The 15,429-nt window shown below is 38.8% G+C and overlaps 1 protein-coding gene across 1 annotated transcript in view; it reads left to right on the top strand.

Annotated features, from left to right (window-relative positions):
- NOX3 (NADPH oxidase 3) overlaps window positions 1-15,429 on the top strand; it is a 47,260-nt gene that overhangs the window by 10,173 nt on the left and 21,658 nt on the right. Inside the window, exons 5-7 of the mRNA XM_067542223.1 lie at window positions 4,673-4,818; window positions 10,724-10,905; window positions 13,049-13,178. Coding sequence (XP_067398324.1) covers window positions 4,673-4,818; window positions 10,724-10,905; window positions 13,049-13,178 — 458 coding nt within the window. The remainder of the gene's footprint in view (window positions 1-4,672; window positions 4,819-10,723; window positions 10,906-13,048; window positions 13,179-15,429) is intronic.

The raw sequence follows: 15,429 nt of genomic DNA, 5'->3' as shown, positions 1-15,429 counted from the left end.
AGATCATGGGAGACACAGGGAAACAAACATTCTGAATGCACTTGTTTGAATTTTAATATTTTTTTCTGTAAAGAATTATATTTTGTATGTTATCATCTTCCACAAAATAACTTTCAGGAAAGCTCAGTTTGGCTCATGCTAGAAGACTTGCGCTGTACCTATCAGGTACAAGTTGGAGTGATTGTCACCCACCTGAAGGAAGAAAATTACAGCTCCAAGTAGACTTCTTACTAAGGCCCCCAAAACATGAGTATGGTAGGATGTGTTTGCCTTGGGAATAGAACTGATTATGGTAGAATAAAAGAATAACAACATTTTTTACAGTGATTAGAGTAAAATGTCTCAGAGGAACTGTAGTGGAAATTCAATGTTTTCTTTTTCACAGAAGAGATACAACAGGGGGAGCTGCGATGTAGGCTTTCCCCACACTGCCCTAACTGAATCCCACTCTGAAGGACTCACTTTCTGGAGGAGGAAGAGATTATGCCTATTCAACCCTGAGGTTCCTCTTTGAGACTGCCCATTATAGTCATAGTTTTGTGATGTGGTAGTTTCTCTGTGCAACAGGAATTAAGACCTGACGCACATCATCACCACCCATTATGTGTCACTATTGACATTAATAAAATTTGCACAAGTGCCATTGAAGTGAAAGGCTCCATAATCATTTTAGCAAGAGATTGTGCCTAATTTTGAGTGAAACCTATCAATTTTATTGTGTTTCATTCCTATTTTCAAAAAATACTTTAAAGGCAGGGGAGGAAAGGAGAAGAGAGGGAGTGTATCTGGCTATGAAATTATGAGATAAAAGCCTCACTGTCTAGTAGGCATTGGTTCTGTGTTTACCAAGCAAGCATGGGTAGCCCAGAATGTCCATGTTGTGTGGTGAGCACCACATGAAGAAGTCTTATGCATTTGTGTAGAATTCACTCAATTACAAAATTAAATTATTAGTTATAGAGTACCATATTTACACATGATATTTTACAGCCATAAAAAGACTGGGGCCAAATTCTGTTTTCATTTACATGTGTTAGTGAACACATATATGTTAAGTTAGTGTATGCCATATTATACAAATACCTGGCAGTTATCAGAGGTTAACTGGCCTATGGTGTTCCCAGAGTTCTGTTCACTCATGCTAAGCTACATCCCACAATGCCCTGCACTAGTACAACTCAGCATTTGGCATTAGCAGATAGGAAACTTGTCAAAATCAAGATCCATTCATTCTATGCCTTAGTACAAGCTAGGGAGATACCTTCACAGACCAGTACCTGGAATGCTAGTATCCAAGACGCAATAAGATAAAGGTATAGAATAACAAGTAAAAAAACTGGGATGAGCAGATGGGCTGGATTTTAGTGACATGTAAAGTGTCTTATAACTTGTAAAATCACCCTATAAATGGTACCAGCTGAAATGTGTAAATTTGGGGATCACATCTTCAGCATAAGGTAAATGTAACAATGCTGTACCAGACAGCTTCCTAGAGGCTGATATGACATTGAACCTTTTCCTTTACTATGTTATTATTGGCTTAAAGCAATTTACCTGACAGATATTGGTTATTTGGGCTCTTGAATATATTTCATAATAAACCAAAGTGTAGTCAAGCAATTGACTAAACAATTTATCAACACACTATAGCGAATGACTTCATTGAAGACAATGGAGCTACTACTGGTTTCCACCAGTGTGAGAACAGGATTTGGTCCATGGTTCCTGACCAGAGGAATTTAGTGAATTAGAGTAAAGACACACTTTGCAACTGTATATAAACACTGGGATTTTATCCCTCTCTCCGTACCCTTTGTACCTCACTTGTCTTCTAAGGGCCAGATTTTCATATCCTTATATTACAGCTTCCTCCACAGGAAGAGTCCCACTGAAGTCAGTATGATTAAATGGATCAGCATCTGGTCTTTAGAGTGTAACCTCTTAGCATAGGTACTATATCTTCATATGTCCGTATAGTGACTAGCATACTGGGGCATTGTTATTGTACAAATATTTAATAATAAAAATAAAATAAAGGTCTGACGGTTCCTGGAGGTACCCAGGACTGTGAGGCACCTCGCTACCATCAGCCTTTAGCCTGAGGAAGCCTTGTCTGTGCCTGCTGTAGGTACATTCTCCAACTCAATTGGCCATAGGCAACAAAATCACTCCCCCCCCCCCCCCTCCAGGCCTTGCAGGCCCTGCAGTCACTCTACAGGTCAGCAATTGGCACATTCCAACCCCTGAGCCCTCCCAGCAGCCCCCTGGAATGTCCTGTCCCTGGGCCATTGGACACTCACAATACTTACAAATTCACTGCTTCCAAAGAATCAGGACACCCAGCTTGCCAGTTCCATCTCAGATCACTGCTCTACTTAACATACAACATTTAGATATATTTATAGTAAAACAAGTATAAGTATATTTAAAGCATAGAAATTCAAGCAGAAGCAAATTGAAGTATTGGAAACAAATGGTTACATATAAAATAAAATCATAACATGCATTCTAGAGTTTAGACTTAATTAGCAAGTCTTGTAGAGTATTGCTCACCCAAAATCTATGCAGTGCTTTACAGCCAGGGTTGGCTGTGACCCTCCTTTCATGAGACAAACACACTGTACTCTTGCCTCTTCCATGAAGGACTTAGTGTGTGCCTTTGTACTTCAAGATATACCAGGACAATTCTTTGTCTTTATTCATAAACAAGACGCCCCTCTGTTGTTTGTTTATTCCTGTTCATTCCTCACTCAGAGATTTCACAATTTCTCAGTCTGCACCTGGCTCAGTATGCAAACAGGCATACATTGTGAGGCATACAATAAACAAATGGCCAGACAGGGAGATAGCCATCTGTGACCTCCTGCCTGAAAATAACATTTTGGAGGTATATCATCTCCTGGTGACCTGTCTTAACTCCAAGACCTTACAAACACAGCTTTTGGTATAGATTCATAACTCCTTAAATATTATCCGTACATACATTTCACAATGATTATGTCGACCAGTGAGCTACCAGTCCTCGGTAGAGATCTCATATGCTACCATTAGGTGAACTATTATGCATGCCTCTGAAGAGATATGTATAAAATAAGCATATATTTTGAAGGGATCCATGGGACCCCTTTAAAACCATATGTGTGCCCTGTGACCTCTGCCAGTTGGCACCAAGAGGGTCCTGGGTCATAAAGGGCAAAGGAAAGTTATCTTTGTGGTACAGCATTATTGTTCAAGCTAACATATTATATTTGTTTTGCTTTAAAAACTGTTTTTACAGGGACGTTCTAATGGTCAGACACAGGAGCAGATAACACCGAAGTGAAGATTGGTGACGGGAAAACTAATTATGAAAATTAGAAATAGCATATCTTAATAGAAGTACTATAAACACCAAATTAATTGTTCTTCAGTGCTGCTTTTTTAAACTACAATATTTAATTTAATAGTTTGCATGAATTACTGCTATTCTGTGAATATTTGAAGACCTATCATATTTAAAAAATGTTGAAACTTGGCACTTAACATGATTAGGTCAGTCGTCTATGTTAGACAGTAGAAACATAAAGTGCTTCTCTTGTCTCATTGGAAAATGCTTCCTAAAAATGGATAATTCTGTGTTCTTTCAATTTAGAAGAGGAAATGACAGAGGAGGGCTCTGTCTATATTTCAGGGGTCTAGTAACCAAACACTGAAGTATATCTCACTATAACTTCTCAAAAACAAAACCACCTTTCATACTCATGGAGCTAGGTGCTACCTTTGAGCACAGCCCTGAATAAATAATGATACATAACCCCATCTCTCTGAGGCACCATTCCTCTAGAGTCTCATGTTTGTGCTAATGGGTGGGTATGGAAGTTGCTTTAGTCCTTAAAGGGTACTTCCCATTCCAGGTATGTCCAGCCAGCTTTGCTAGCATAGGGATGGAGCTATGGCCAGGCCACTGCCTCCTCTGCTCTTTCCACAGTGCCAGAGCTACAATATAGACATCTTTATTAATACCTATCTCTTATATAGTGCTTTTCCCAAAGCTCTATGCCTTACAGATTGTGTAGTGCTTCACAACACCCCCAGGTGGGAGGGAAGTGCTATTATCCCTATTTTTACCAGTGGGGAACTGAGGGGTTAAGTGACTTGCCCAAGGTCACACCAGAAGTCTGTAGCAGAGCAGGGAATTGAACCCAGGTTTCCCAAGTCCTAGGCTCGTGTCCTAAACACTGGACCATCCCTCCTTTGTAACCACATGGGGCATTACTCCCCTGTGTAGCTGTGTTAGACCAGGACACATCTTAGCCTTTAATTAATTAAATGGGATTTAAATTATTCTACCTTATTTTAGCACTTGAAAATCAAGGGCACATACCTTCATCCCACCTCTCAAGAGTGCACCCTTCCATGACACCACAAGCTAAAGGGCACAAAAGAACACAAGAAATGGCATCATCAGGACCATAAACATTGGAAGATTATGTTGAAGCTGTTATTCCATTTTATACTTTAAACATAACCAGTTGCCCTGTATTACAAAAGTCTGTTTTTGTTGTCAATTACTGTGTAAAGATCTTAACCCACACAGAGACTTTTTAAATGTTTCATGTCATAGTTCATAAAATTTCTGACATGTGTACATGTACAACTATAATTAATTTACATAACTATCTCTTTCAAACAGTCATCCATATCATTGCACATCTGATCAATATAGAGCGATATCATATAAGTCAATCGAAGGAAGCAGGGGGATTACAGAATAAACTTTCTGGCATTGGCAAAATACCAAATGAAAGCTACTTGAACCCAATCAGAAACTATGAAGCAGTAAGTTGTCATAAGATGCTTGTTGGTTTTCCTCATCTGAAAAATTGTCCTCCACAGAGCCTTTTGTTGATAAAACTATAGTACAATACCATTTGAGCACAGCGGGGAGGTGCTGTCAAAGATTAACCTGAATTTCAGCTGAAAACAATAGCTAAGAAATGCAATTTTCAGGTTTTCCAGCTCAGAGAAATGTCTTTGCTATTTTAATTTAGAAAGGAGATGAGTGGAATGTGGATGATGAGTGATATGATTAACTGAAAATGTAATGAATCTGTAAACTATTGTTATATGAAATATGGTTAACCACCTCTGACCAGAAAAAGAGAGAAAGATAGCTTAAATTTTAAAAAGCAATAATAATACATAATGAAACATCTTTCACTGCTGGTGTTTGGCTCTCACAGTGATTGCATAAGGTTTCCTTAATTTGGGGCCACATTCTATTCTTTGTTAATTGGTGTGCATCAGAAGTAATTTCATTGACTCTGGTGGACTTCCTCTTGATTCTACATCAGTGTCACCAAGAGCAGAATTTTTCCTCAATGAGTACAGGCTGTGTGAGTTGATTTTATTTTTACTGCTGTTGCATTAGAAGATAGTTCAGACTGGTGTTATTTGCTTGCTTGTGTAAAATGTCTCATACTTCAAATGTCATGAGAATTATAGGTGCTAAGCAGAGAGCTAATAATGGGAAAGTAGGCATCTGAATCAAAGATGGAAGGGCAAGAATAAATAGGAGTATTTGCATTGTTTTGCAGATGTAAAGTTATGATACAGTTTTTTAATTATTTTTCAACTGACAAAAAGTGACTATTTCATCTGTCAAAAAATAAATCAAATCTCATACACATCAAGCAAATAAACAAACTATCTCACTATCATCAAAAGCCAGAACATACATGGTCTTGACATTAAAGTTGGTAAACTGAGCAGGTTTCTCAGATTCATGGGGAAAGTGAACTCTAGCGTTTAGAGCCCTTGATAGGACACTCTAGCCGCAGTCAGCAAATGCACATGTGAGGTGTTCACCACTAACTGAAGAGGAAGAGTTTGCAGGTTTTAGAGGGGGCCGACTCCTATCTTTTCTGAGACAAGCCTACTCTCCCAAATGCAGGAAAGTAAGTTTCCTGATGTCCTTTCCAAACTTCTCAAATAATCATATACTTTCCTGGCAATTGCATGGTAACTAAATGCCAGCCCACAAAGTAGACTATATTTTAACCTTTTGATATTTATTTTTACATTTTTTTTTTGTCCATTTGCATCTGTCTCTACATTCTGAATAAGTCTGCCCTTCTGAATAAATGCAAACAAAGGATTCCTTCCACTTTTGCAGAAGAAAGTTCTAAGAGCAGTAATTCAAGTATTCTTTTTAGCTTAGTTATGCCTCTGCAGTAGCAGTGTATGAAAAGTCTGACATTTTTCGTTGATTCATCTCAACATTCAAACTAGCCACTGTAGTGTAAATGGTCAAATTGTCACCTAGATCAATCCTGTTAACATGTAATAGAATCTGAACACATTCATCACAGGCACCAGTTTGAAAATGTACTCTGTGCTGTCAAGTGTGAACATTTGAGAGAAGTTTAACTCTAAAAAGTGACTCTCAAAATGGCACTGTGGAAATTATCACCTCTCCAGCACTTCCATATCAAATGAGTTCACTTAACAAGTAAAAATATGTTTTTTCAAACTACTAACTGCACAGAGTCAAGCTGAGATCTGGAAGTCAAACTGGGTTCTTTCATTCTTGTGCATCAGCGGCAGTAATCTAGATTCTGCAGGCTAAATTAGGCCTTCAGTTACACTGTATAAAAAATGGTTACTTACCTTGCAATATCTGTTGTTCTTTGAGATGTGTTGTGCACTGTAGTTTTGTGTGCACCCAGTGCAATTGTGTTGCCAGCAGTACTTGCACATGTACCCTTGCTCTCCTCGTGCTCTCAGGCAAGGGCATAAAATGGGCATCTTTGCGACCTCCCTCCTCCATTCCTTCACATCGCTGTAATAAATTTCAAAGTGGTAAGAAATGTGGGAGAGTCTATATATATATATATATATATATATATATATACAACACAAGTCTTGACAAACAACAGTTACTGCAAAGAAAATAACCTTTTTTTCTCCTTCAAGCGATTGTGCACATATACATTCCATTACAGATGACACCCCAGCAGTTTGTTTGCAGGTGGAGGGACTTCAGATCATTTGAAGAGGGATTATAACACCAATTTACTGAAGCTGGCATCGTGAAGAGAGGTCTGAAAGATGGTATAATGAGTACAGAAAGTATACTCAGACTATGTTGCTGACTATCTATTGGGACATTAAAAGATGTAGTGGACTGAACCCTGGCAGAATGAACAATTATTCTCAATTGAGGAGGACTTTAAACAGAGTACAAGAGAGATTCACTGGGATGACACTGACTGATCCTGAATTCTTTCTGTATAGCTTAGAAACAGCTGGGATGCAGTCCTGAAGGATCCAATGCAGTCCAAGTAAAAAGGCAGGGCTATGAACACCCAAGCTATGGAGCCTTCTCAGCCTTAAAATGGAGTTTAGGAAAAACTGTATCTTCATAAATTTAGACAATAAATAAAAGACAGTAAAAGGAGGATGAAAGTCATATCCATAGGTATCTTCATAGACAATAAAGATAATGAAGTCATATCCATAGGTTTGAGGGAGGTCCAATCAGTTTGGAAAGAAGTAGATTCAAACTCCATACGGGTATCAGATCAGACACAGGCGGGTAAATATGCACCAGGCCCTTCAAAAACTGAGGAACAAATAGAAGTCTTTAAATCATGATTTGAGGATTTCAGTAACTCAGCCAGATATTAGGGGTCTATTACAGAAGTTTGTGGGTAAGGCTCCATGACCTGAAATGTGCAGGAGGTCAGACTAGATGGTCATGATGGTGCCTACTGACCTTAAAGTCTATGAATCTATGAGAAAAAATGGGAAAATTGTCTATTGGCAGATGTAATGTAGAAATAGAAGCCAGGTGAACTCTCACAGGACTTTTTGAAAGGCTTGATGACTTGAGATGCAAAAGATAATCCAATATGTGTGACTTCCTTGTGATGGGGAAATAAATGATGTGAGCATGCCCAAATCAACAATCTCTTACACTTTGCTGCATATTTGATTTTAGTGGATTCTTTTCTGCTGCCCACCAAGGGCAACTCTCAGGAGCACAATTTCTCTTGAGTATTTAACCAGAGATCATCCACACCATAAAATGGAGAGATTCAAGGTTCAGATGTAGAGACTTGCCCTGATTTTGGGACAGAAGATTCCTGACCAGCAGTAGAATTATCGGTGACCTGATGGAAAGCTGATGCAGATATATGAACCAATACTGCCTTAGCTGCACCAGTGCTATAAGGATTAGTGATGCTTTGTCTTGTTTTAGCTTCCCTCAGGACCCTCAGAATGAGAGGATCTGAAGGGAATGCATATAGAAGATGATCGAACCAGGGAAGAAGAAATACAACCAGGGTTGCAACCCACCTTTGAGCAAAATCTCATGCATTTGTTGTTCAGGTTTGTCATGAACAAATCTTTTAGTAATTACTCCCAGTGGTGAAAAATCTGAAGGATAACATCCATCCTCATTGACCATTCATGTTGGTCTATGAAAACCCTGCTGAGGGAATCCAGCAGAGTGTTTCTCACTCCTGGAAAATGGAAGGGCTTCAAGGCCAAATACATAGAGTCCACAGAAGTATAGTGTCCTGGCACAACTGAGATGACCTTGCCCCTCCCTGCTTCTTCATGTAAAACACAGCAGTCGTATTCTCCATCACTTGAACTTGAATCACCCGATTCTTGATGGTGAGCATAAATATTTTGCAGGCACAATGTACAGCCCTGAGCTCCAGCATGTTTCTATGGAGGAAAATTTCCTGAGATGAGAGCTTGAGCCTGAAGTTGACCAAGATGGGCCCCCCAGCCTTTACAGATGAATCTGTAACCAGAATCATAATCAGTTCTGGGGACAGAAATAGAACTCTCTTGCATACATTCTGCTGATCCATCCATCAATCCAGAGACTGAAGCACTTGCACGGGTACACCAATCTGTGGGTCCAGTGGATTCCTGGAAGATCGATATATCGAGTGAAGCCAAGCCTGCAGTAAGCAGAGGTGAAGTCTGGCATGCAGAGTTATGCACGTGCATTAGGCGTGCGGCTGAGAAGCTGGAATGCAGGCTCGCACTGTCATGGTTGGATTGAACTTGAGGCTTTCTGAAAAGAAGGTTATAAATTTGGAAGGCTTCCTGTGGAAGATAGCCATGTCTTTTCGGGTATTGAGGACTGCTCCTATAAAAGTTATATGCTGAGTCGGTTGTAACTCTGATTTTTCCAAATTTATTTTCAGACCTAGGTGGAAGAACATATGCCTGATGACTATGACACTATTTTGGACATGATCATTTGATGCCGCTTGATCCAACAATCGTCCACATAGGGAAATAACTGAATGCCCAAATGATGAAAGTGGGCTGCTACCACCACCATGCACTTGGTAAAAACCCTTGGAGCTGATGACAGGCCAAAAGGAAGCACTGTATACTGGCTGTGGTTGATGGCTATCAGAAATTGAAGGTACTTCCTGTGGGAAGGATGTGTAGCCACCTGGACATATGCATTTCTAAACTGAGGGCAGCATTCCAGTCTTCAAGGAAAGGATAATGGAAGTGAGGGTGACCATCCTGAACTTGATTTTCTTGATGAATTTGTTCAGCTTTCTAAGATCTAGGATGGGGCAGAGACCACTAGATTTCTTTGAGACCAGAAAGTAGCAGGAATAAAATCCTCCTGAATCCTATATCGCTCCCAACTCTAGAAGAGAATGTAGCTCTTGAAGTAACATGGACTCAAGAGAAGAGTCTCTGAAAAGGAGAGTGGGGAGAGTGGGTTGGGAAAAGTGATGGAGATGAACTGGATTATATATCCAATGTGCTGAGTGCCTATTTGTCCTACATGATGTTCTGCCATGAACAGTAAAAAAGGGACAGTTGTGATCCAAAGGGAGGAGATATCATTGGTGTGCTGTTCTCAATCAAAGAGGCAAAATGACTGCTTTGAGGTAGCAGATGTGTGGTGAGAAGGGCCCATTGCCATGGAATATGATTGGTAATACCCAGAAGATCTTAATCTTCTGTCTACTGGGCCCTCTGGTGGAGCAATGGTCTCAGGTAGGGTTGTGGTTTAAATTAGTTCATTTTAGTAGCGGAAGTGTAGAATCCCAGTGAGCAAAGTGTTCCATGAGAGTCTTTTAGTGTGTGCATATCATCATCTGTCCTGGCAGAGATCAGCTGAGAGCTCTGAAAGGATAAATCCTCAGTTGTAGTCTGCAACTCTTTTGGAATGCCAGAAGCCTGGAGTCAGGATGGCAACAGAATGTGAGGCTATGTCAGGGGTATCTATTGCTGCCTGAAGAGATGTAAGTTAAAGTGAAATAAATACAAAGCAGCACAATGCTTCTTATAGTCTGTAGGCCATTGAGCACCCCTCATTTATCTCTCTCAAAATGACTGTGGAGTTTTTCAGTGCTGTTCTGGTTATTACCTCTTTTTTTTTTAAACGTATTCTTAACTCTAATAATTTATTCTCTCTCTCTTTTTTGAGGCACTCTTGTGCAACAAAAATAGTTGCAAGTACTATTAGGATTATGTAATTTCCTCCCATCAATTACTGAAACAGACAAATTGCAGTTAATATTTATATTCATGTCTGGAATAAACCTAAATGGATAACAGAACAGATCATCCTTTTTCATGCCGCTCCTAATCTTTTTGCTTTCTTTGGTTTTGTTGCTTACATTTATTCTTCTGCTGAAGTTGCATCTTTGATTTAATCTTTATACATAGTAATTTATTCTTATTTTAGAACACAACAACACAGATACTAACTACCGTAGCTGGAGTAAGTGGTGTCGTGATCACTGTGGCATTCATTCTGATCATGACTTCATCCACGGAGATCATCAGAAGATCATTCTATGAGGTGTTCTGGTATACCCATCACCTATTCGTGGTTTTCTTTATTGGCCTGGTTATTCATGGTATGGGGTGAGTATATAAACATATATATATATATATATGCGATATCTAGTATGAGGTGATTATATCTGATGATATCGACACTTTGGGATCACACATGATTCAAGTCTATGATAGTGAGTGTGGGTGGATGGGTTGCTGTGATTTAGGCAGCAGCCAAGTCGGAGTTTTGTGGATCACAGGGATGCATAAAAACACAACTTAGGTAATTAAGCACCTTTGTGCATAGAACCCAAGAGACCTCCTTATTTTTGGTCCCTTAATCAATCAAAGACAAAGTGTGATACCGTTACTCAAACTGACTATTACTATGATTAATATTATTACTTCATTTTATTTATTTGTATTATCATGGCACCTAGGATTCCTAGTTATGGACCAGGACTCCATTGAGTTAGGCACTGTACAAACACTTTACAAAATGATTGTTCTTGACCCAAAGAGCTTACAACCTAAATACAAAACAAGATACAACAGATGGATACAGACAAATTGGTGGGGGAGCTCAAGAAAACAATGAGACACTATTGGTCAGCATGACAGGCAATGGATTAATACCTTATTCCACAAGTAGTCCCACTGACTTCACTCAACTCCTATTTAAATACTCATAGCATAAATTACTCTTCAGCGTGTCACAATGTGATCTCAAAAAAAAAAAAAAAACCCTGAGGAAAAATAATAAAGTGCTGAATCATCAGTTTGTGATCTAGCCCAGTGGCTCTCAACCTTTCCTGAGTACTGTACCCCTTTCAGGAGTCTTATTTGTCTTGCATACCCCCAGATTCACCTCACTTAAAAACTACTTGCTTACAAAATCAGACATAAAAGTACGTAAGTGTCACAGCACATTATTACTGAAAAAAATGGCTTACTTTTCATTTTTACCATATAATTATAAAATAAATTGAAATATAAATATTGTACTTACATTTCAGTATATAGTATATAGAGCAGTATAAACAAGTGATTGTCTGTATGAAATTTTAGTGTGTACTGACTTTGCTAGTGCTTTTTATATAACCTGTTGTAAAACTAGGCAAATACCTAGATGAGTTGATGTACCCCCTGGAAGACTTCTGCATATCCCCGGGGTACATGTATCCCTGGTTGAAAACCACTGATGTAGCCCATGGATGGGGCAGTTGGGGAGGGATCCTGTGACTGTGACTCTTCCTCCCACTCTCCTTGCTGCTCATGGGCATGAATAAACTGCAACAAATGTCACAGGTACATTTCCTGATCTGCCAGCATAGCTACTCAACTGGACACATTTGGGAGTGAGGGAGGCAAGAGTCAAGATTCTGCCTACTTCCCATCCCCTGTTGCTTCTTCCTGTCCACCTGAGAGAGGGAGAGATGTGGTGGCTCCATGGATCCCCCTCTGTTCAGGAAGTATGGCACACTGCCACAAGGGAGTAAGGAAGCACCTTTAATCCCCTCTAATCCCTTGCACTAGTGCACAGGCGGGCCACGATCTGGCCCCAAAGAAATCTGAAAGGGAAAATAAGGACAACAATATGAACTAGGCCCATTATCCCCTCTTCTCCACTCAGAATCAGCATCAGCTGTTGTACCTTTTTAAACTCTAATTGAGAAGGGTATGTTCAAGGAAATTCTCTTCATTATAAATTCTCTAGTGTAAAGAAGTGAGAATTTAAAGATGCTAACAAAAAGCATGCATCTCATTAAGACTTTTCACAATTATTTGGTGCTCTTTAAATACATTTCTTAAAGCTGCAAAGAAAGAGAATGACTCTTATTTTATTTTTCTGAGCAACACCAGCTGTTCAGATATAGAGGAGGACACGTTTTCTGCTCCAAGAAGTTTACTTTCTGATTCAACCAAAGAAAAGACAGATATCTCTGTTACATGTACTGACTCTCCAAACTTCAAGCGGTGTTGCTACATTCTTATAGCATAGCCTACATATTGCACTTGGTGGGTTGACAATGAAAAACCTAAAAACCTTACGGAAGAAGTATGGTTGAAACAATATGAAAGAACAACATTAAGACAGCAAACCAGCTGCTATATTTTCAGATATTTCCATTTCTGCATTCAGTAGAGTATTTATTAACATTCTGGTATATCAAAACAACAGAACAGAACATATCAACTATGTATATCTTTTTTATTTTTATTTTTTAAGTCGGCTCATCCGAGGTCAGACGCCTCAGAGTCTCTTGCTTCACAATGTCACTTACTGTAAAGATCACTACTCAGAATGGGAGAAAGCAGCTCAGTGTCCTTTGCCACTCTTTTCCGGCAATGAACCTGTGGTAAGAATGATACTTATGTCATCTTTATGTTTATGTCCTTTCTTAAGGAAGCAGAATGGCTCACTAGCTAGAGCAGTGACCTGGCTTCTATTCCTGAGTCTGCTGCTAGCGTGTAGGGTGACCTCAGACAAATAACTTCACTTTTCTGTGCCTCAGTTTCCCCCGCTGAAATATAAAATAATGATACTTATGTCTTTTGTAAAGTGCATTGACATCTGCAGATAAAAAAGCTAGGTATCATTATTTCTTAACAATTGGTTTAGGTATTGGCTTTTTTATTTAGACAAAATGCCCAAAGAAGACTGTGGATTTCAGAATCAAGCCGCCTGTAAATAAATCCATAATTTATAGCATTTTTGTTATTGTTCATTTATTATTTATTCAGTATAAACAATGTGCTTGATGTATACATTACAAAATATAAAGCGACTCCCTCTCCTAAGAACTTACTATCTAAAGAATAGATACATAAAATATATGATGCAATAGGAAATCTAGAGATTTAAATTTGCTTTAATAGAGGTAGCCCAAATACCAAAGAGAGGTAGATTAAGTTGGAGATAAAAATGATGTCCTTGCTTTGGGACATGTACTTCCCACCATGCAGTCTTGAATTTTTAAACTAAGTGAGAAGAACAGAATTAGAAGCAGTGAATTAAAAAAAGAAAAGGAGAAAAGCAAGAAAAATGTCCCACAGAATGGTGGTTTTGCTACAAGATTGCAAATCCACAGGAGGTAATTAAATAGCAGACATGTACAGTATGTCAGATGTCTAACATCTAAACAAAACCATCTCACATTTCAACCTAAAGATTTTTAGACTGCACATATGCAATTTTTATGAAAGAAAAAATACAATGAAAATTTGTAAATAGAGGAAAAATTAAAATTCAGTACCTTGTAATGCTTTTTAATGGCTGACAGATTTTCCTTAAACTAAACTATTGTTAGCCCCCTGCATATTAATGAGGAAATGAATGCCTCTCTAAAAATTTCAGCTACAGTGTCTCCATAAAAATCAATACACTATTACGCTCTGTGAATACAGAAAGACGCTTGCTTCCAACAGCACAGCCTGACATTAACTATCATAAAACTAACTTGTGAACTTATCCTTTTATCTGTTAAACCTCCTTTGCCAGACTTTCCTGCACACCCAAAGATGTGTACTTAAAGTCCACATTGCATATAGATTATCTGTAAGAATGTTCCTTTGCTGGATGTGTAATATGCTGTGGTATAATATCTGGTAGGTACTTCTGAATTCATTTTAAAAAGCCACTCAGAGGGTAAAAGCCATGATGGCATTTCTGCAATATTTCATTCTGTATCTGTCAACCCTATGGCACCTATTGAAGTCAAAGACACAGTTCCCATTAATTTACATTCGTATAAGACTCTATATCGTCAATCCCTATTTTGAGCCAATCCAGCACCATCCCACTTCATTCTAATTATGGGGAGAAATCACCACCTGGGCAAGAATGTAAATGTTCTGATTACCAGGGAAGGAAAAGCCAGTTGTTACATACCTAGCAGCCCGAGTTCTGGAGGATGATCTATTATTCTTAAACATCCAGAAGACACGTTAAGGTGAAAGCGTTTAAAAGAGGTTTGCTGATGATTACAGTGGCTCATTTGAAAGCTTTGGCTGAGCTCTCACCACATTGTTTCAAAATTCCTGTTATATGTTTTTATTTACATGTAGTATAAACAGAAGGAGAAAAACAGCTTTCATCATGATTGTAATTTGTTCTAAGCTAATTTATTTGGGACACGTGAAACTGCTCACTTTGCAGAGGACTCTGTAGTCTTTAGGGACAGCGAATGAGTTGAGTTTCTGCTTTACTTCAACAGCGAGAGTCCTGTGGCACCTTAAAGACTAACAAATTTATTTGGGCATAAGCTTTCATGGGCAGAAACCCACTTTGTCGGATGCATCGGATGCTCTACCTCAGAATTTTCCTCAGAATTTTCTGGCGTTTGTCAGCTTCTTACCGTTATTTAAATATGGTTTTTTTTAAATTCAATTTTCAAGACTTATCCTAGGCAAATTGCAACTCCATCCCCTTAGCACCATCTAAAGGAGTCATGAATGAAGATTTCCTTCTCATAAAAGATACTTTATAACCTAGCATCATGCCAGCTTGTACACCAAAGTCAATGTTTCAGCAAACAAATATTGATTTAGGTGGCTTGAAAAGCTGCATGTTTTTCAGGTTTTTGGGTAACTTAAATGAGCTTTTTGTGC

Source organism: Emydura macquarii, unplaced genomic scaffold, assembly GCF_026122565.2.
Source record: "Emydura macquarii macquarii isolate MOO-44397 ecotype Brisbane River unplaced genomic scaffold, CSIRO-AGI_Emac_v2 contig_705, whole genome shotgun sequence".
NCBI classification, from domain to species: Eukaryota; Metazoa; Chordata; order Testudines; family Chelidae; genus Emydura; species Emydura macquarii.
This window is presented reverse-complemented; position numbering and strand designations above follow the sequence as displayed.